General features: G+C 41.7%; 1 protein-coding gene across 2 annotated transcripts in view; it reads left to right on the top strand.

The window, feature by feature from the left end:
• ncanb (neurocan b) overlaps positions 1–23245 on the top strand; it is a 213021-nt gene that overhangs the window by 51495 nt on the left and 138281 nt on the right. For both annotated transcript variants that reach the window (XM_033621852.2, XM_033621853.2), the window contains exons 2-4: positions 370–452; positions 21722–21951; positions 22083–22251. In XM_033621852.2, the coding sequence (XP_033477743.1) occupies positions 380–452; positions 21722–21951; positions 22083–22251 (472 nt within the window). In that variant the 5' untranslated portion in view covers positions 370–379. The remainder of the gene's footprint in view (positions 1–369; positions 453–21721; positions 21952–22082; positions 22252–23245) is intronic.

The raw sequence follows: 23245 nt of genomic DNA, 5'->3' as shown, positions 1-23245 counted from the left end.
AATACTGTAGAGTGTAAAGATAATTTCTTTTTTGTACTTGAAAGAGATTAAACACGATGGTCACATTAAGTCAAGTTTATTTGTATGGCCATTAGAAGCCCTTAATCACAGCTACAGTCTCAAAGTGCTCCAGAAGACTTCATCAATCCCACATTATGAAACATAAAATTAGACTGAATGAATCGGCTGCCCTCTATCCTAAGACCCTCGCTGAGAGAAAGGAGAAAAAACTCCATGAAAAGGAATTGGAACCGGTGACTCATCGGAGCATGCAGTGTGTCTCAGACGAGCCTCACAAGGGCAATGTGTTGCTTTCACTTTCCTTTGTGTACTCACATTCCCTCCGTCTCTCTTCATCTCTGTCTCCAGGTGCAGCAGGATGCAGGGAGCACTGCCTGTGTGTGGACTGCAGCCCCTGCTGGCCCTCCTTCTGCTTCAAACTGCGGGCTGCGGTGAGTCCTCATTAAACTGTGGGCAGTCCCCGTCATCTGACCTGCTGTGTATGCAGTGCATTACTCCATATAATCAAATGCACACACAAACCTTTTGCCAATGTCTCGTTTTTTTTACCAGTTGAAATGGAGCCTGTGAATATTTCCTGGCCTTATTATCTCTGATATATTCTATGTGCAGTCAGTGTGTGTCACATGATCCATAGGAGAAAGTTGATCCCCTTCAGAATACCCTCTGTAGGTCAACACTGTGAGTTTGGACCACCTCCTGTCACAAACTAACTTCAGTGTACAGCATGTGATAAATGAGGTCCCCAGTGCAATTAAACTAGGATGAATATATCTGCTTAAAAACCTGGTTGTAGAGCATGGAGGGAAGCAGGGGGACTAGATGAGAGGCAGAGTGATGTGTGATAAAGGTAATCAAGCATGTCCTTCCAATCAAAGATAAGCAAAACCCACATCACCTCCAGGACGCCAAACAGCACGTAATCACTCTCTTTCATACTCCCAGCCAAGAACTGTTAAGAATGAAACCAGTGATGTAGCATCTTGTGAAAGCTCGCTCCAACTATTGTATATGTGCAGAACAAGTCAAGTCTCAGGTTGGCGTTTTCATGTTCTGTATAATTTTTAGAGGTCAAACTAGTATAACGAACAATGTTATTGTAAGACGAATGTGTTTCATTTGGGCTACATGCCAAAACATGTTGGACTCTTAACCCTATGGGCCCGAACAACGCATAGTGTGTCCAAATTCACACCTGTTCTTCTCTATTGATTTTCTCCGTGACCGTGCGTCATAGCGAGAAGCCACGCATATCATGTGAAACAGCGGAATCGTAGCTTTCCAACTTCCGAGCACTTGTTGTTAGTCCAATGTTTTCACAGTGAAAAAGAATGATAAAGTTACACTAAAATTATGTATAACAGAGCTTTCATACAGCTTTGCACACACATTACTCTTGGATGGATTACTCGCGAATGCAAGCTCGCATATCACATATGCATATCACATGAAAGCACAGGACTAGAGCTTTCCAGTGATACCACACACATCATTGTGCTGTCATCCCATCACGCTATAAATCCAGATCAATTGTCTACAAAATAAAAACGTGACAAATTTCTTTACAGCCCATTATACAGATCTTGTTATCAGTCACTTCATATAGTGAGGAATATCGTATCTTACCACGTCTTAGGCTTGTGTGTGTTTCTCCCTGTCTATCCACATTTGTAGTCCAGCTTTCAAGATGCAAATATCTCCATATTGTCCAGTTGACACTCCATCAGACTTTGTATGTCAAAACCAGTCAACTGCAGCTTAATTATGCATGCTGACAGGGCCGTAGTCACCATATACATTGAGGGGGACATGTGCCCCCCCCCCCCCCCCAGTGCCCTTTTTTTTTTTTTTACTGCAAACAAAGTGGCAAATATTATCTTGGAGGACATCATTGCACTTGGTTGACTATTTTTCTATTATCTTAGATGTAAATATTGCATGTTTCTTTCAGATAAAACACATTTTTGACTTGTGAATGAGTCAATGGAATTTCTTGCAATAATGAAAAAATACTGGCAATCATGTCCGCCTGGCACAAACCACATGACAGCTGTGAAGTGATAGAATGTCCCACCATCATGGTTCTTATATTGCCAGATTCCAGAGAGTCTCCCCTCTTCAGATATGGCAGAATATGTCATGCTATGTGAGATACATGTAAAAATGTAAGAATTTAGGCACACGGATTTGTTTTTTCATTGATAAAAAATAATATAAAATACAGGCACATAGAAGGACATGAAAAAAACAAGATATAGCATGTGTATGTAGCCTTTATAATGACTGTGATATGAGCTTAAATGTAAAGGCAGTAAAAATACCCCAAAAACGCCTAGGGCCCATAGGGTTAATTAAGTTGCTGCTCTAGGTTTTTTTGGTGGCATAGTGATGCAGTGGTTAGCATTGTCGCCTCACAGCAAGAGGGTTTCTGTTTCGAACCATGGGGTTGGGGGGTGGGGGAGCCCTTCTGTGCGGAGTTTGCATGTTCTCCCTGTGTCAGTGTGGGTTTTCTCCAGGTACTCCAGCTTCCTCCCACAGTCCAAAGACATGCAGGTTAATTGATGACTCTAAATTGTCCGTAGGTGTGAATGTGAGTGTGAATGGTTGTCTGTCTCTATGTGTCAGCCCTGTGATAGTCTGGTGACCTGTCCAGGGTGTACCCTGCCTCTCCAGCTCCCCCGCGACCCCCACATCATGTTATGCTTCACTAGGTTCTATCTTCACATGATTTCATTTCAGTATTAGAGGAACAAAGGGGTAAAATGATCCATTATTTCACAAGAAGCAAAGATTATAAAAATCCAAAGGCCTGGCCCCTAGTTCAGGACTGAACTAGCAAACTGTACACAAAGTAATCTTAAGCGCTAAATCGTAGGCAACTGGACTTGCTTGAGTTTCTTGAAAACGTTTTACCTCTCATCCAAGAGGCTTCTTCAGTTCTAAAGCCTCTAAACTGAAGAAGCCTCTTGGATGAGAGGTGAAACGTTTTCAAGAAACTCAAGCGAGTCCAGTTGCCTATGATATAGCACATAAGATTACCATGACCTGGATGACTACGAATCTTCACTAACATGTGTACAAAGCAGTTAAAACTAGTTCCACCTGGACCAGCTGCAACAGTAAAATGCTACTTACACATTGATGCATCAGTACTAACTTTTTTTTTTTCATTACTCATGATAATATATTAGACACAGTGGCAAATCTTCTACAGACTGAGTGGATAATTTTTTTGCACTCTTATTTAAGTAGGATTTATAATGCAGGACTTTTGCATTGCAAGTTTTGACAGTTTTGTATTGGTACTTTTACTTAAGCAAAGGATCCTTGTCCTTTTTCCTTCACTGCAAGTTAACGACTTTTGTGGAATTTTCTCATGCCCGTCTTTGGCACAATTACAACTCACACACCGGCTATAACTACAAAGCCAACTTGTGGGAAACCAGTCTCTGAGCCCACTAGCTATCGCTCTGATTGTGATAAAGCCTCTGTGGGTGAGGGCCAATATTTCAGACTAATCTGGTGTAGCTAGCGGATATCTGAGCCAAGACTTCCTCTTTTGTGCGTTGGTCATTTTGACTAACCTCTGAAAAACACATATCTGCATATTAATGATGATTGATAATTAAAAAAAAAAAAAAAGTAAAGCTATCTCTCCGTCACACATAGCTCATGGGTTCAGAGATTGCATCTCGGCCAATGCGTTCCGCCTCTCCACAAGGATCTTTTAACTGCTATTAGAAAATGTTTGGTCAAAATTTCTTGGACTACAAATGGAAACTAGAACTAACATCTTGCCCTGGTGCCTCACAGAATCTGTTTATAGAGATTAATGGAAAACAAATAAGTGTTTATGAGTGAGTGACAGTCAGGTTAGTAAGATAAATATCTGACCTCTCCACAAATGAATGGTCCCAATTCATAATGGACAGCCTTCAGCAGCAGTCTGTAATGGCATTAGAATAACTTAATAGATCTCCTTGTTGACATTTTCTTTGTCTGTCACTCTGCCCCTTCCTTTCTGTTTCTCTCCATAACAGTGTTCATATCTTAAGCACTTGGCAGACCTTCACAGCTTAGCAGCTAGCCCACTTATTCCTCCCGTTTCATCTGCTTATAATTACCCCAACTGCACTTCCAAGCAGGGGCGAGGAGATGAGATGTAAAGGAGAAAAACAAATCTGAGATCTCCAAAGCTCACATTCATCCTCTTAGTCATTTCTAAGAGGGGGAAACGATTTTGATATTTTGTTAAATCTCCGAGATATTTATTTCTAATATGTATTTGCAGAGCTCATTAAAATTCGCTTTGATCCGGCCAAAAAGCCGGAGTTTAGGATCTTAATCCTCTCGTTATATGTCAGCAAGTTATCCAAACTCTGGAGAGAGACTTGACATTTCGCATTTGTTTGGGTAATCATTTTACTGACTTTTTAAAACCCATGATTTTGCTGAGAGGAGGACAGGGAAACATGTAAAGGGTTTATGAAAAGGAAGTAATAGAGGCTTCCGTGTGATACAGCGACTTACACAGAAACTTATGTGAAACTCTGAGTCATTTATCTATCTGTATGTCTGCTCTGACCGCTCAACAGCCTCCCTATCTGTCTATTTGGCAGTTTTATCTGTCTATTCCACAGAGCTCTGCAGGGAAGAGTTTGCAACACAAGCATCCACATCCCTGAGTCCTTCTTTGCCCTCTCTATACTCTCCTTGTACTCCCCTGCTGTATATCTGTGTGTAGATGCATGTGCTTGTGCGTACATAGCACAGACTGCACGCCCCCTCAGTGCTCTCTGTGGCCTCCCAGACCGTCTGCTCCTCACTTTATTGTATTGTTTTTTGCCTTCTGTGGAGGTAACGGACCTGGCATCGGGGTCTTTCTGTGACTCAGGGCTCACATTCGCAGGCCCAGTGATGATGAAAATGGAGCCAACTCCTCTGTCTTTCTGTGTGTGTATATGTTGGTGCAGAAAAACCCTCAGGTTACATCTGCCAGGTAGTTTATGCAGCCAACTTGCTGCCCCCCCCCCCCCCCCCCCCCCCCCCACACACACACACACACACACACACACACACAGAGCATCTCCAAGGAGCCTGATAACACACTCACATGTGCCTCTCAGAGTGTATATGTCATGCGCATAGATACTCTCAGCCTCTGCTTTGGAGGAGTTAAGTTTTGGAGGGCATTAAAGTCCCCTGTTTTTGCTGCAATACTCTCCATCTCTGCATTTTGGTGTTTTTTCTCCCGGCTGAGTGACTCTGGAAATAGTCAATGGGAGGTAGAGGACTACAGGGAGGGTTGGCGCTAAAGCTCACCCCGTGACACTTGGCTTGACAGCTCCGAGATTGGAAGGAGGGTTGGATGTGGGGGAGTGGGATAGATTAGGGGTGAGCGTTTTGCACATGTGTGCGTGTGTGTGTGTTGATGATAGTGTGAGCATGCCTGCACTTTTGTACAAGTGCTCCCGTGTGTGTACGTGTGTTTATGAATTTTAAATGTTGGCTGCATGCCACATGAGATAAATGTATCATTATGCTTCAGAGGGTGCAAAAATTAGTCATGGTAGCAGACTGCAGGGAGTTCCTGTGAAGTCTGACATGGCCTGGTACGAGTCAGCTCAGACGGGGAGAGAGCTGCAGGGAGATGGTTAATATTTGTCATCAAGAGAGAACGAGGAGACAAGAGGAGGCAGTCGGAATCACAGAGGGATGATAGAGTGTGCAGTAAGTGTGAGGAAATTGGGAAATTGGAAAATGCCCCTAATACCTACCTAAACACGGAGGTAGGAGGTGTGAGAGGTGAATTGCAGTGTTACTTTAAACACCGTATTTTGATTTAGGTTTTAGTATTACTCTTTTGATATACATATATAGTATGTTATGTAAAATATTTTTAGTTATATTTGAGTGTAACTTTATGTAATTGTAGCTGACATTTGTAAAAAAACAAAAAACCTTTTTGAATTTTTAGGGTATTTTTTTTTTAATCAGTAAGTTTTAGTCTCAGTTTTTGTTGCGCATTTGATTATTTATTCCTCCATGCCGGCGAGAGCCGTGGTTGGAGGCATGATGTTTTAGGGTTGTCCATCTGTCCATCCATCATGAATGTCTTGAGGGTATTTCTTCAACTTTGGCACAAATCAAGGATAAACTTATTGGATTTTGGGAGTGAAAGATCAAGGTTACTGTGACTCTGTCTCATTCTTGTCAATGCAATATTTTTTCGAATTTGGCACAAACGTCCACTTCAAGTCAGGATAAACTGATTAGAATTCGGTGGTCAAGGGTTAACGTTGCTGAATGCCTTCAGGGAATGCATTCAGATATGGCACAAATGTCCACTTGGACACATGAATGAACTCATTAGAATTTGGTGGTTGAATGTCAAAGGTCAAGGGCACTGTGACCTCACAAAACACAATTTTGGCCAGAGCTCAGGAATTCATGTGCTTATTATGACAAAGTTTCACACAAATGTCTAATAGGATTAAATGGTCTCAGGTATTTTTTATCAGAGCTGATTGACAAACATATATACAGTACATGTGCATATACACATTGGCAAATATTGTACATCATTACAACGACATATGCAAACAAGTCACAGTATGCTCTGTTCTGTTTTTTTTAGGAAAAGCAAAATAGTAACATTAAAGAAAGCATACAAATGATAGAGTAAAAATAGAGATAAGAATAAAAATAAAATAAATCAAATCTCAAAACATCCCTACCTCCCACCCCACCCTTCCTTCCCGTTTGTTTGTTCTATTAATGTATAGGGCAGACTGCAGGTTTTCAGGTCACAGATGTAAGGTAGTCAGTTAGAGGGGACCAGATCTTGTCAAAGTGTGAGAGTTTGTCCATAAGAGTGTATCTTATTCTTTCTAAATGGAGTGTGTTTGTAAGGTCAGTAAGCCACATCTTTGTGCATCACACACATCTTTTTCCAGTTCGTGAGGAGCAGCTTCTTTGCAATGATAAGGCTGTAGGACAGGAAATTTTGCTGGGATTTATTTAATTTTCAAACAGAGTCCGATATTCCTAGTATAATAGTAAGTGGTTCTGGTTCCAGCTGGGTTTTAAGTATTTTTTTAAGTTAAGTTAAATCATAATGTTTTGCAAAAACACTTTTCTGGCCATTACTCAATGTCATAGCTCAAGAAGAGAAGAGGTTACATTTGGTCAGACACTGAATTGGTGACTCTCATCTCAGGTGTCCACCTTGAAACTCCGCTGACTGTATAGATCTTCTGTGCTGCCGGGTTGAAGATGTGTGTAAAGCATCCATCCTTTCAAAGAAATGGATGTTAACTGTACCTGCAACTTGACTGGTGTGCAGAGCCATACAAACTCGAGGTGGTATTTGTAGTTTTATCTTAAAGTCCAGATGCAATAGATGAGTGTATCTAGCACCATCAGTATCGTGACATATTTCGGAGTGAACAGGATAGGCAGGCAGGATATTATGTCAGAAGGAATTTGATTTATTTGTTGAACTTGGGCATATCATAGCAGTGCGACCTCAATGGTGTAACACAGACAGGAAAGTAGAATCCATCAGGGAGAGAGAGACAAAGCCCTTTGAGTCCTCCATGTAACATTAGATGCTGAAGCAGTCCACTGCAAAATGCTTTGCACCTAATTCGGAGCTGTATCATACCACTTTTCTTAAGGTGAATAAATTCTAGCGAGTGGGCAAGTAACCACAGTATTTTGGGGAAACTAAGACACAGGTGTGTAGCATGCTATTGCTGGCTAGCTAAGTTAATCTTAGCTCTGTGCTGCTAAATGATGCCGATTAATTGATGGGTGGATGTCATGATATGATTGGTTGAAATTGGTTGGTAACTAGCTTTTGTGGCTGGGGATGTGTTCTTATAGGGTTAGAAACACATTTTTTATTTTATTTCAACTTTATTTTTTTATGCCAGACTGTAAAGGTGTGTTCAGACAGAAAGTGAAGTCTATGTTGTCACATTTGCTTAAAAAAGTCAGTGACTCAGTGCAGATTTTAGCTATACGCTAGCTAGCAACAGATGTAATCACCATGTCCGTAGGAGTGTACCTCTGTGTTTGAACCTCAGTTCTTTCTCTTATTTCCCTTCAGTCTCTCCTCTTCTCCCACTTGTCTCTGTACCCTAATGAAGCTGGTTCATAAAGCCCCAGGGTACACATGATTTTTGTTTTTGCTCAAGTTGAAACATTTTCAGCTCCTGATTACGTGTCTTCACATCAGATTGCATTACCCACAAATTTGTGTCTAATCATGTCTTGACTTTATTACGCCGCCTCTTAAATTCCCATCGCGTTGTGAGCACACAGAAAGGTGCTATTTCAGCTATCTGTGCTCTCCTCTGTAGAGCAGTGTGATCAGATTCAGATGCTAGATCCACTCATCTGTTCACTAAAACACTACTGAGTGTCTGAGTTTAGAAAAGAGCAGCTCAAGTGTCCGATAACATTGACACAGTAATATTTATTTGGCAAACCTCTTGGGCAGTGGTTCTCAAACTTTTTTCAAGGCATACCACTTTAGAAAATATTACGCTCTCCAAGTACCATCACTATGGCTGACATCAAAATACAGTAATGCCAGACTACCACACAGTTCATGCAGGAGGCAGGTTTGATTAGGAACAGCCGCACTGTACAAATGAGCAGCACTAGAACTGGCACTTAAACTCTACCACACGACTCTCATACACCACAAGGGTCGGCCCCTCATCAGGTGCTGTAGAGAGTGGTGCTGTTTAAGTAGCCACGAGCACTTTGGCTCGGTTGATTGACGTCCACTTTAGTTTTAACAGGGCTGATTGAAATTTTCTCCTGATCTATAGATCTTTTCCTAATTGTTCCTGTTTGGAGCTAGAATTGCAGCGCTATTAAACAATTCGTTTTACCTCCACTTACAGTACTGTCTTGCCATCACAGTTGCGAAACCTATTGCAAAACATCAAAAATTACATTGCAGTGATCTCATAGTTTATTTGCAGTCTAGTATTTTGATAGAATTTTATATATTTAAATGAATTTATTTCATTTTTAGAAAATATACGTATATTCTACGTACCACTAGAGAGAACTGGTGTACAACCAGTGGTAGACGTGCCATAATTTAAGAACCAGTGGTCCATGGGAAAGTTTAGATGGTTGCCAACTGACATAATAGCTTAATCCTGCACTCATTCCTACCGATAGCCCATAAACACAAAATACTCCCAACATTATATCCACATCCATAGTCCTTTGCAATAAAATTTAATAGTAGAATTTATTTGATATAGCACCTTTCACGGAAATAAAATTCACAAAGTTCAACGAAGCAAACAATAAAACATGCACTCAGTAAAAACAAAGGCAATATAACAATTAAAACAAAGCAACGAAAAGAAAGTAAAACATAGAGCAACTACAGGCTACCGAGGACCCAAAAAGAAACACACCGGGGAAGAAGCACGAGACAATTTAGGGTGGGACAAAGGCCATTTTGAAAAGATGGGTCTTCACTTGTTTTTAAAAAGTTTCTAAGGAAGCTGCAGACTGTGAACCTAATGGAAGAGAGTCCCATAGTGTTGGAGCCACTTCTTTAAAGGCACCATCACCTATTGGACCTACTGACAATATATGGATGGAGGAGACCACTTATGTATTCAGGTGCCTGACTGTGGAGGGCTCTTTACATGAGCACAAGTATCTTGAAGTGAATCCTGAACCTGATGGGAAGCCAGTGTACAGAAACTAAAATGGGAGTGACGTGGGTTGACCTGTTGGACCTGGTTAACAGCCTCGCAGCAGTGTTCTGGATTATTTAAAAATGGTTCAGATAAGATTTGCTAAGGCAAGTAAAAAGAGAATTAGTAGTAGTCCAGTTGGGAGGACACAAAAGCATGGATAATCATCATCATAATATTACATTAAAGCAGCTGTGCGGAACTTTACGTTTTCGTTGATTATAGTGCCCCCCTTTGGTCGAAGCGGTATGACACCCACAGCCTGGTGTCGTAAAATCTCTTCTTGTATAGCTCTGAATTTCTTATAAACTGAGGACAACTGCCTGCTGTATATTTGTGTTCATGGTCACAGTCACAGATAATTTTGTGGCGTTTGTTGTAACGTTACTGGACAAGAGTGGTTCACATCAGCTAACGTTACATTTAGCTTGCTTATAACTTCCATGTCGTCATATATTGAAGTGAAACAACGTCTAACAAGTTGCGGTATATTCTCTAAATAAAAACAAAAATTACATACCTGTCAATTAAGAAAAGGGCCAACTCGGGATCAGTTTTAAAACCTTTCAAATCTCTCAGCTCTCTCCACTTGGTGAATGCCCGACCGAGGTTTACACTCATTTGGGCTCGAGCCCTATCACTGTCCCGTTTAGCCTTCTTCTGTTCTTCTTTTTCTTTTAGATGGTGCTCCTTCTTTATCTGCCATGGCATCGAAAGTACAACCAAGTCCTTATGGATACATCTAGTAAAACTGTTATGTGTTCAGCAATGCCCGTTGCGTACCGCTTACTCGAAGAACACTCTCTGTAAACACAGCGCTACTTCTTCTCTCAATTTATTGGCGGATCGCAAACAACTTCCAGGTGCATACCACCACCTACTGTACAAGAGACTACTCCCTACTACATGTCATTTAGCCTGTTTCTTAAATCCTACTCGTAAACACAGCTCCTTCTTCTTCTGTGGTTTAATGGCTGCGGGCGTGCAGACTTACTTTCGCCTCTGGGTGCCGTATTCTGGTTTGCTGACTTCCGCTGTGTCCGACCCGAGCCAGGCTACGCCATATAGAGAAAGGCTTTTTTGTCGCTGTTGGGTTCAAATAAATATGCACATCTTCAAGGGGAGGTGATACGAACTAGGGACAGTTTTATGAATGGTAAAATGTTCCGCACAGCTGCTTTTAATGTTAGCTTAGCGGGGCTGAAAAATGAAGCCAACACGGAAGTGCCAAAAACTGCAGTTCTGTTTGAAATGCCACTGGAGACTGGCTTCAGAAGTGAGTCAATCCCCATAGACCCCAACGTTAAAATGCCCCCAACTTTACAGCAGAAATAAACATGTTTGCAGCCTGGTACAAAAACGATTTTGGTCTCTGTTGCTAAATCTACCCTACATGACAACTGACTCACCCGTTTACATTTTATTAAGGCTTAAAGTTATGCATATTTAAGGGCAGAGCTACCTAAGTGACATGCTATCTGCGAGGCGTTGCCACAGGCTATGAGTCAGATCCACGCCTCGTCCTCCACAGCTCCACCCTCACGTCCAATTTATGGTCACTTCTGGCTCCAAAAATCCAAGATGGTGATGGCCGAAATGCCGAACTCGAGGCTTCAAAACAGGAGTCCACAAACAAATTGGTCATTAGGTGAGACATTTTGTCATAGTTTTTGTTTTTGAAGGCTACTGTGTAATAAAATTTAGGCAAGGTAACCCTGGAAAATAGAGGGTGCTGAGAGGGAGAAAGGAAACAAGTGAAAGGTAAAAAGAAAATAAAAGACAGGCATGTGTGAAGAGGAAAACTAGAGCACAATAGAAAAGGAGGGAGCCGCTGAGAGTTGGAGGGATGTTTCAGGAAGAAGAACTTATGCATGAGAATGTCAGCATGGAGGCATAATTTCTGAACCCTGCTTGATGTCCGCGCAGCAGACCTGCTGTGCCTAGACAGGCAACATGAATGTGCAGACACGCAAACATAGACAAACACACACACACACACACACACACACACAGAGGAAACTTCAGTGAGGAGTGTCCTGGTGCAGCTGGTGTACTGACTGGAACTTTATGTCTCTGTTTGGGAGTGTGTATCTTTGCATATTTGAGAGTGTGTGTACTTCCTGTGGAGGAAAGACGGCTGCACTGCAGTGAAACACAGACCAGCGATCGAACTCAGTGGAGGAAACAGGAGGAAACCAGTCCGCCCCTCATTCAATTTACATTATACAGTACATAGCCTCAGATCTGGTCTTTGAGGAGGCCACCCCCAAAGCACATCGTTAAATGTGCGTCTGTGCGTGTGTGTGTGTGTGTGTGTGTGTGTGTGTGTGTTTACTGCGCTAATCAGAAGCCTGTTCCCCCCTTTTTCCATTTGTGGTGCCTCTGTTGCCATGGTTATCATTTGTGGGGCTTGGTTGGGGCCGCCTCAGCATCTTTCTCTCACTTAATAACGATAATGTATCAGCGTTTAAAGTGCAGCCACCACTCTTGTCGTGTTATTTTCTCCATGTCCCTTGTTTTCCCCATTTGTCTTTGTGCGTCATCCAAGGTCTTTGTTAAAAGGATGCATTTCTGCACATCCCTGCAACAAAACAATAAAGACAGCGAGCAGTTTTGTCAGACCATCCGCTCGCACAGAAACAAACCCACACTTGCTGCTGCTCCCCTTGAGATGTTTTATTCATATCAGAAGGCAAAAATGATTCAATTTCTTCCCACTCGTACCAAAAAGTTTGTTCTGTTTTTTTTTTTATTTCAACAGATCTTTGGTTTGTGATATTTCCTTTAGATGATGGAATAAGATCATCTAACTTGTATAACAGAATTGTTAAGTACAGTATAAATGTAAATACTTGTTTTGGGATCAAGCCAGAAATGAAGAGAAGAACAGAAGCTGATATGCAACTGTAAACTCATGGAAATGTTCCTGAAAAGCAGTGGTGGTAACTCAATAAATTTACATATGCACAATTTTTAGAGACTTCCGATTTATTCTATTCCATACTTCAACTCCTCCACATTTTTGAGGGAAATACTTTTTATTTTGCTACAATTTGTTGATGCTGTAGTCACTTTGTGTTCAGATTCATATTTTACTTGTAAAATATGTTATTGTCACATTAAATTTGATATATTTTAACTGATTAAAATACCCAAAAGTCTATATTGACTCCACCTCTACCAGCTGCAACATTAAAATGCTTCTTGTGCATTAATGCATCAATAATAATTATCCAGTAATGTATTATAAGACTCTGAAAGGGGTGAGCACTTTTACTTGTCATACTTTATAAGGACGTTTTTGAATGCAAACCTTCACATCTAACAAAGTATATGTATACTGTGGCAATACAACTTTTAGTTAAAGTTCCCATGAAATGAAAAATACTTTTTTTCAGTTTAAATCCTTTGTCCCTACGTTAACTGATCATTTATCTCATTATATTCCAAATATGTAATGAAAAATCTGAATTTTTACTTTTTTCTCTTTCTAAAACCAGATAAAACAATTTAAATATTGGATGACTCTTCATGTACTCAAGGGCGTTTACAAAAGTTTATCCACTCAAATGAGACTTTGGGTGACAAGCTAGCCAGTGGTCATATAAAACTGCACTTCACCACTTGTTGGTTGAAACTACCAGCTAACACAGAGCAACATGGAGAAAGACTCTTGTTTTGCCGTTTTTGGCACTTCCGTGTTGGCTTCATTTCTGAGCCTTGGAGGTTGCCGCTTGGAGCAAACAGTCTGCTCAGCAGTGGACTCCACTGTCATTCCATAGCGCAAAACACTAAGTCTGCCCAATTTTTAAGCAGGATTTATACTTCTGCGTCCAATTAACACTGTACCTACGGCGTAGGCTCTGCATCGACATAGGGCATTTACTTTGGCCTGACGTGCACCTCCTCAGAAATGTAACTACATGTTGCGGCGACGGAGACCTCCTGTCTATTTGTGTAAGCTGAAACCGTTTCCCTCAGTGGAAAGGAAGCTTTTATTTACTTTAGTTTCACAGATAAGAAACAAGAAATTGTGAAGACAATAAAGCCTCCACAAAAATAGCATTTTAAGTGTTGTGTGTGATTTATCCTGGCTTTGTATGAGCAGAGGAAATCTCTGCTAGTCGCTGAGCTAATTTATATAGTTTTTAAATGCTTTAGGCTTGTGCTAATAACATTAGCATGTTGTATTTGTTTGGAAAAAACATGTTTAGTATAAGACAGTTGTTTTGTCGGTGAACCTTGTGAGTTGTAATGGAGCCAAATTTTGTAACATTACCTTTGTTAAATGTTGCTGTTGTCCCTGGTTTTATAGGAGTAGAGGAAAAGTGCACTAGCCACTAGGCTAACTTATACAATGTAAAATGCCATAGGCTTGTGCTAAAAACATTAGCATGTCGTATTTGTGGGGAAAATGTGTCCAGCAAGAGAGAACGTCTTTGTCTGTGAATTCTGCGAGTTATAGTGAAGCTGATTTGTGTACTTGTGTTTGATATTGTCTCTATTAAGTCATGTTTAATGTGTGTTTAATGTGTGCTTTGGGTGAATTTTGAATCAACTTAAGTTTACAGCACTTGACAGAAACCCCGCTGCCGACTAGTGTTTTGGAGATGTAACTACAGAGCGACACAAACATACCACCGCACAAGTATAAATGCTCACAACAGTGTAGGCTACGGCATAGAGCTTTTGCACAAGTGTAAATCCCGCTTCAGCCATCTAGTCAAATGTGAAGGATTTGATTTAAATCCCTCTAAAGATGCTCTAACTTCTGTTTAACAGGGACTTTAAGTAAAGAAGGAGTACTAAGCACTATGTAATTTGATACTAATTGTGGCAAAAATGGAGACAGTAATAACCTTTACCTCTTTTTTCTCTTTACCCAATTACACAGTTATTTCCAGGAAACTTTCGAGGAAGTTATTAGATAATTATGGACCAGTGAAAGCATTACCACTGAGTCAGTTTAAAAGTCTTCTCCTGCACTGCCCTTATCCATTAAACCACATCCATCATGCTGCAGATTAAAACCAACTCTCTCTGAGAATAACAAAAACAATTTGACCCGAGCCTGCTGCAGTCCAGTTGTTTGTGTTGTCTCACTTGTCATTTCTTAACACAGTGATCAACTAATAGCGGCAAGCCTCTGTCAGACAGCTCATCTGTCATGATTTATGACCTACACACACGTCTGCACAAACACACCCAAACACATAATCAGCTGACACGCAGGCAGTGGGAGTGGAGTGGCGACGACAGGAGAGGATGCACTCGATCAGTGCCGGTAGCTCTTGACTGGCAGGCTGACGGGTCTGATTTGGGCAAATCGAAGACAAAGGGACCTTTATCATTAGAGAGCCCATTGCAGGCACCTCTGAACGAAAGTGAGATAGAGAGAGTAAGAAAGAAAGGGAGAGAACGAGGAATGATGTTTGCAATTGTGTTCTATTACAGTGAAAATGCCATTACCGCCCACCCCGTGTCTGTGTGCAGCTCTGTGCCAGCCGCATAAAGGCTCTCCGACTGTGTTTAATAATTCGAGAGCACCTCTAAAGTGAAGACAGATGGGCCGACGGTGATGATCACGTAGATGCCACTGTGAACCAGCAGAAAGAAAATAAGAAAACCTGAGCTTGGAGTTGCAAGATGTTGAAAGTGGAGCTTCCAGGAGGAGGCGGAGTGTGTGTCCTCTCACTCTGTGCCCTTCTCAACACTCATAGAGACAGACAAAGACACAGGACGAGGTCAATAAAAGATTGCCTGTTAACATTTAATAAAGTCCCATCACACTGGCTCGGATTTTACTATCCAATGAGTTTTACTGAGCACACTTTTCTTGCTTTGTATTGACATTCAGCCTCAGTATTTCCTCTCCTCTTTATCACCCGACATCTTGGTGAGCCTTGTTTAAAGAGAGGGTGACAAAAAGCAATATGAAACACAGATAGATATCCAAACAAAAGGCAGCCTCTTGAGGGTTAAGATGGTGATAGCGTTTCCATTTAAATGTAGATTGGAGACATTGGAGACCTTGCTAGTTTACATTCATTACCACGGAGAAAGAGAGCAATGGTTTTTTTTTGTTTTTCACCTGGCCTCCTTCACATTGTAGTTTAGGCTTTTCATGCGGGGGATCTGCAATTGATTTCATTTGATTTAGTTGTGCAAATTGCAGCAGCAGCCAGGGAAACAAAGATAAACATTTGTCCAGATAATGTGGACGGAAAGAGTGAAAAGGGAGGAAAGAGAATGTGATTGTAAAGCTTGGTTGGCTTCATTTGTGGCACTGTCTTGCTATTGGCAACATAAGTAGCTTAATGTTACCCAAATGGTGCTTATCCAGGTGGAACCTGGCAAGAAACCGGCAAGCAGATTAAACATTATTGATGCCTCTTAGCTGAAGAATAAATTTGCCTGTTTTTGTTTCGAGCAAGCTCTCGGCAAGGTGGTTTAGAAATTGGAGTTTGATTGTCTTCCGGGACCGCGCGTTACTCAGCGTGTGTCTATGTGTGTGTGTTTGGAGGGGAGGGGCACATGTGAGTGTGTGGTAAACAAAGATGAGTTCCACATCCTCCAGGGGGATAAAGCAAAGAGAGTGACAGCAGGGAGTGGAAACTGATAGCCTCTTATGAAAGATGTGTTCTTTGAGTGAGTTTGTGTGTGTGTGTCACTGTGTCAGTCTGAATCACAAAAGTGCATCTCTACTTTTTCCATCACATCCTCTCGACTCCTTTTCCACATCGCATCACTCCAATTTCCCCGTTACACATGACTCCAGCTTTTTCAAATTCCATTTTTTTGTTTATGTATTTTCCCTCGCTTGACTCCTTTCACTGCTCACAGTCCCACACTGTGTTATTCTGGAGTCAATTGTGCTTGTTCATCTTTTGTGTAGTGTCTGTGTTTCCCTCTGTCACTGTGAGAGAAAAGTACATTGTTGCTACGATTAAGTAAAAACAAATTCAAAAGTGAATCAATTTTCCTCTACACCTACTCCTTTTGCAGAGTCTGTGGACCACAAACTGTATTGAGAGTGCCCGTTTGTTGTCAACAGTGTTGTGTAACTCACAAAATTGTCATTTTAACCCGCAGCCACTTAAGAATGTGAAGTGCTTTTGGTAATAAAATGGAGAATTTGAATCCCTCCAGATTTGAAAAAAATGCAACTGCTCTGACAAAAGTGATAAAATGCCACATTATTTGTTTTTATATCAGATTCCTGGAACATATTAGATTTTGAAGCTTTTATTGGTGATTTTTCATGGTAGAAAATGGCACTACACTCTGTTACAGTCATTCATGGAGCTGCAGTGACGGTGCAGGGATGACGACAGTTCATATGCAGAAGACCCGAAAATCTGACTAATCAGACCAGACTGGGCTTTTTCAGGAGGGGGACTTAAAGAGACAGGCGCTAAAATGGAGCGTGTCATGGCAATATCTGTCGTAAAACAAATACTGATTACTTACAAAGGATAGCAGATAACGTCAGTTGTTAACAGATTCTCTGTGATGAACATAAGCAATAGCTCAGCATATTGGGAAATACAGTTCATCTATTTCTTGCCAAGAGTTAGATAAGAAGATTGATACCATTCTTATGTTTATGTGATAAATATGAATGCATACCCAGCAGCCTGTTAGCCTAGCTAAGCCTAAGGGTGCTTTCACACCTGCCCTGTTCGGTTAGTTTGGGCAGGTGTGAACACAGCAATCACACTTAGGTATGCATCAAAGCAACCGAACTGAGACCTTCTTGAAGAGGTGGTTTCAGTCTGGTTACAAATGAACTCTGGTGCGGTTTGTTTGTGGTGAGAACGTGTTCCGACCTGGATCTGAACCAACTGCAGTCACATGATGCATTGTTTGGGTTAAACATGAGCATGTTACAGTCCTGGAGGATTATTAATGTGCACCTCCTCCTGTACTGCCTTAATATGCACATTCAGCACATCCAATGCATCAAAACATTGTTTTCTAGTTGGAGCCGCGCCTCGTTTTCAAACTGTATGGTTTGACTAAAATGAACAATGACAGCAATATAGTCCACGATGAGCAGCGCTAAAATCAACCTGCGTAGTTGTCCCTCCATTGTGACATTAGAAAGTGTCACATTTATCTCGCAAGTGTACTCTTCTTCAACGTTTTGTTTACTTCCTGGATTTTTCCCTCATGAAAATTCTGACCAATCAAGAGCAGCGTTCTCACTCAGCCATTTGATCTGGTCTGCTTGTAAATGCTGCCGTGAGTAAACAGACCAACTCTAGGCAATTATGCAACTTTGTTACAAATTACTCCCTGATTCAGACCAAAGCAAGACAACTCTAGGTCTGAAAGCAGCCTAAAGAATGAAAAAAGGCGGAAACAGCTTGCCTTGCTCTGTCAAATTGTAACAAAATATAGATATAAAATAGTGATTAGTGAGCTTGTTGGCAAAGCCAGGACTTTCTGAATATAACCCCATATATAGTGGACAGATATGGGAATGATATTAATTTTCTCATTAGCTCTCCACTAAAATGTTGAACTATTCCTTTAAAGGGGACCTATTATTCTCATTTTCAGGTTTAATGGTCAAAAAACACATTATTTTCCTCATACTGTCTGTGCTGGATCACTTGTATTTACGCTTTGTCTGAAATGTTCCATAGTGCCTCTGTAAGCCCCCCTCCCGAAAAAGCATAGATAGATTACTGAATGGGCCTACCAGGCTCAGTTGTAGGGGCCCAAAGTGTTTGGGGCCAACCTGGCCTTCACCTGCAAAATGTCACTCAAAGTAATGTGTACTGACCAGGAAGAGATTAAATTAATTAAAAAGAGACACAAAGAGGCTGGAAAGAGATACAAAGGAACGGTAAATAGACAAATAACTACTTAAACAGGCAAAATGATCACAAAGTGACACAGACCAACCACAAGGAGATAAGAATTGACTACAAAGTGGCACAAAACGACCAAAAAAGACACAAAAAAACTACAAGGAGCCCCAAAATGACTACAAATATGCATAAAAACTACAAAGACATGCAAAACCATCATAAAGTCTGTGTGTCTTTTTACTGTGTGGGTAAGGTGGTGGGGCCTATGCCTATGCGAAAAGCCCAGTCTGCTCTGATTGGTCAGTTTTTCCTGGTTTTCCTGTCAGAATATCTGCACCGTTATTGCAGCCGGGGGAATGACTGTACTGGAGTATATAGCGGCACTAATAACATAAACTAAAATCTTCACAAGACGTGTCACAGCAGGAATCTCATCTGAAATCTGGGAGAAATTAACAACATCGGCAACCATGATTACATGTCTCCTTGAGGCTAGCATGTAGCTACATGTAGCAGTGTATGTAACGTAAATCCTTGCAGTAGCGTGCCTGGAGCCTGAGGTTTTTGCTCACAGGGATTTACATATATTTACCTCATTATTGGAAACTTTGGCCACCTTTAATATGAACGTCTGACATTGTAACATTATATATATGTCAGAAAATAATAAAAAGCATAAAAGGTCCCCTCTAAGATGATTTTCCCTTACACACACAAGTAAAAAAAATCAGGTAAGACATGTCATTGTTTGTGACCCACGCTGCTGTACTTGTTTATTCCTCATCGCCCTTCCAATCTCATCTTATCCCTCTCCCTTTGAAAGCCTCATGCATTTTGTTTCACAGGTCACCTCGCACGATGGGCAGAACTCCTCTGGAGTGCGAAACGAGAGGCCATTTCAGAGCACAAATCCTGTTTGATGCTGCCATGCAGAGCACCATAGATCAGCTAGTGAGGGAGTCAGACAAGTAGCGCTTGTCTGAGACGATGTCACTGGGAGAAGGGGAGAAGTGGGTATTTATGTGTGTTCATGCGTCTGCGGGGAGGAGAAAATGCGATGGGAGGGCTGATGTTAAGCTATCAGGGTAGAGGCACTCAGCCTCTTAGCTTGAGCAACTGCAACAGCATAACGGCTGTGGGAATGAGCAATGACAGCAATCCACATGTCTGCTATTTGTGTGTGCTCAATGTCACATTAACCATCCAGTAAGGAATGAAAAATGGGGGTTTCAAAAATGTGTGTGTGTGTGTAGGTAAGTGGTTATGTGTGTGTGGAGGGTGTGCACTCGGTGCTCCCTGAATAGCAAAAGACAGATGAGATTTTTCTCTTGTGGGAGCATTCCAGTGCACACACACACACACACACACGCACACACACACACACACACACACACACACACCTTGTACAATACATCCACTATTAGCAAAATTGGCAATCAGAGATGAGGCAGCTGATGGAAAGTTGATCTGAATTGTGGACTATATTTCCTCAGCCTGGCTCAGGGAAAAATCTTATCCTGAAAATAAAACAAAAACACTGTTTAACTTTCATCTATAGGCTGAAGATAAAACAAAAATAAGATTCTCAGATGGAAAAAAGCCAAGAAGTGAAATGCTCGTCTGAAAGCTGGCAGGTGGTCGTACTGCGGGGGTGGAAGAGGAGAAAGAGAGTGACAGGAAATGGGAAGAAAAATGACAGAGCAGACAGAAGGACAGAGAGGTTGAGTGACTCGCGCAGCGGTGCGCCTGTGACCGCTGGAAAAACATTGTTCCACCGATCTGCCATTTAATTACAGACAGGAGGGGCCGCCCTGTAGCGTGTAGCACTTTAACATGCATCCAATCAAACAGGAGTGAAGCGGGACACACACATAAAGTGTGCAGTGGAAACCAACACTAATGAAAAGAAATCAATAGGCTCATTTTCTCCATCGTTCAACCGTTCGGCCCACCTAGGGAGTGCTTCTTTCTGTTCTTCAATCTTTCATTTTTGCTCTCTCATCTCTTCATCTTATCTTACTTCACTCACAACCACAAATGTCAACCTCATGGTTGCATAAGAGGAAGAGTCAGGGGATCATCACAGTCATTAGGATGCATCCTTTGAGGACTATGAACGTCTGTACTGAATTCATGGCAATCTATCTAATACTTGACTGTCAGAGTTGGACTTACCAACAGATAGTTGCTATCCCTAGAGCCATGCTGCCAGTGTGGCTAAAAAGTGGCTAACTGATTATAAATGCATGCACTGATGCTGGGCTTTGGGGCGAATTAGATTCAACATAGCGGCATGTTTTTGCCAGCATTCTCAGTAGTGAGAAAAAAGGGAATTGTGACTGATAAGGAAGCAGGAAAAGAATGAGATTAGGTTCAAGGCTTTACAGGTAAACCTCATTCACACACGCTGCACACTGGATAAACAGAAGCAGATAGAGCTCAGAGATGATAACCTGTATTACTGTTTCGAAAGAGCGGAATTCACATCTAGCTTTGCGATGTAAATGAGCCACCTCTGTCTTTTCAGGCAAGGTGACACAGGATTAGAGCGTAATGTTAACGTATGATGTGACTCCACCAGTGTAAAATGAGTTGAGAGAAAAGACAACAAAGGAAAAATGCAGCAGAGTATTGCAGAATTCTGCTGAACAAAAACCAGAACTCGTCTAAATGCACCGCACTCTGAATTTCTTTTAATGATACCCCTTCTCTCTGTCATCATGTTGTTTTGAGCAAAATAATATTTGTATGTCTATGGTGGTGGTGGTGGTGCTTTAAGCTGCAAAGAGCTGGTGGATATTGATCCCATAATGCACATCCAGGTTTGATATATGGCTTATGAAAGGACTTTTGATATCTTCCCTCCACAGTCCAGCCCTGCCTCCCACTGTTCAGGTAGCTCGGTAATGGTTTGCTGGATCAATGGCCGATAATCAGAGAGCCACAATGAGCCTCTGCTCTTTCCCTTTTACTTCAGAAGCATCTGATGGAACAAAAGAACCTGAAAGGAGAGCATGTTTTCTCCTACAAGAAGCAATTAACTAACGTCTTTTCAGCGTAATGAGAAAAAACGTTCTGTGGCTTAATTTACAAGACGGCATTGATTCTCCTCTTCTCTCCTCTCCTCTCCTCTCCTCTCCTCAGGCACAACCAACGCCGACACTGTGGTGAATATGCGGAAGGTGACCCATCAGACCATTAGCGAGGAGCTGTCCAAAACCGTTCTCCTCCCCTGCCTCTTCACCCTCCGCCCCAGTGCCAGCTCATCTCATGAGCCCCCCAGGATCAAGTGGACCAAGGTTTGGGGCCAGAGAGGCTCCGACGGCCTGCAGAAGGAACAGTCGGTCCTGGTGGCCAAAGACAACGTGGTCAAGGTACCATAGAGGCTTAGGGAGGGCGCCGTGAAATAGTTTGTGCCAAGCTTTTTTGGAAAACACAAATGGCTCAGTGGTGTGTTTTTCCCCTCTCTCATTATCACCCCTCGCCTCTTTCTCTCTGCCCTCAGGTGAAGAAGGCTTTCCAGGGTCGTGTCACGCTGCCTGGTTACAGTGAGAATCGCTACAACGCCAGTCTTGCTCTGTCAGGGCTACGGTCCAGCGACTCTGGTCTGTACCGCTGTGAGGTCGTGGTGGGCATCAGTGACGAGCAGGACACAGTTCCCCTGGAGGTCACAGGTAAATTAAATGACATTTTTCTGATTAAAGGCCTTTACACAGCAGGGGCTTTTTAAAATTTATATATTCATTTTGTGGAATTAATTCACATGCCAATATATATTTTCAATCTGCTGTCTTGTTATGAGTACTTTCACTTGGAATGCAAATATTATGCTGTGTAAAAGCATCGTAGTTTTTTCAGATAGTTTGATTTTTCTGAGCATTTGAAATGCACAGAAAGGTATCAATCATTCTCGTTGTGCAGAACAGACATCACGTCACAGCTCCTTTCTTTCTTACCTTTCAACTCAAACATAAGTCAAATTCCCTCAGAGCATTTTACCAAAAGGAAACTCAATAAAATAGCTTAAAGTATCTTAAGTGATACAACAGGTTAGCTCAGACAGACTGATGCTCTGTATCAATAGGATCCCTGTAGTTGGTCCTCTGCCTCCTCAGATGAGGCGGTAGCATCCCTAGAAGGACCTCAAACTGTCCAACTGAGCATATGTCTGAAAGCAGCCACAGCAGAATATGAATCTATTTGATCCTTTTATTGAACAAGTGTTGCAACTGTTGCAAATTTGCATTACTGCTGGTCGCTGTTGCGAAATATTTGCAGGTAAATTTTGGCATTTTGTTGTTTTTTTGTCATGCCCTCAATAGTCAAGGACTGAAACGTTTGCTGCTGTTTTTATTCACTTTTTAAAAAAAATTATTTTATGCACTTTAAACACCCTTCTTCCCGTAAAAGGATGTACTAAATAACTTGACATTTTTTGCATTGATCTCAGCCTGTGAACCTTTTTTGTGGCTGTCCAGCCCAGTTGCATTGGTGTGCGAGTATCTTCTCTGCTGTTCTTTCTTGGTTGTCCATTGTACCGACGCACCAAAGATAAACTTTTTTGTTGCCCTAATTAGGCGCAGTTTCACAGCAGCCCTACGATCTTAGGGCAGCCATTTTGAATCGAGGTCACACAGTGGGTGGGAAATCTCATGCCAGAGCCAACCT

This window comes from Epinephelus lanceolatus, chromosome 6, assembly GCF_041903045.1.
Source record: "Epinephelus lanceolatus isolate andai-2023 chromosome 6, ASM4190304v1, whole genome shotgun sequence".
Classification (NCBI taxonomy): Eukaryota; Metazoa; Chordata; class Actinopteri; order Perciformes; family Serranidae; genus Epinephelus; species Epinephelus lanceolatus.
This window is presented reverse-complemented; position numbering and strand designations above follow the sequence as displayed.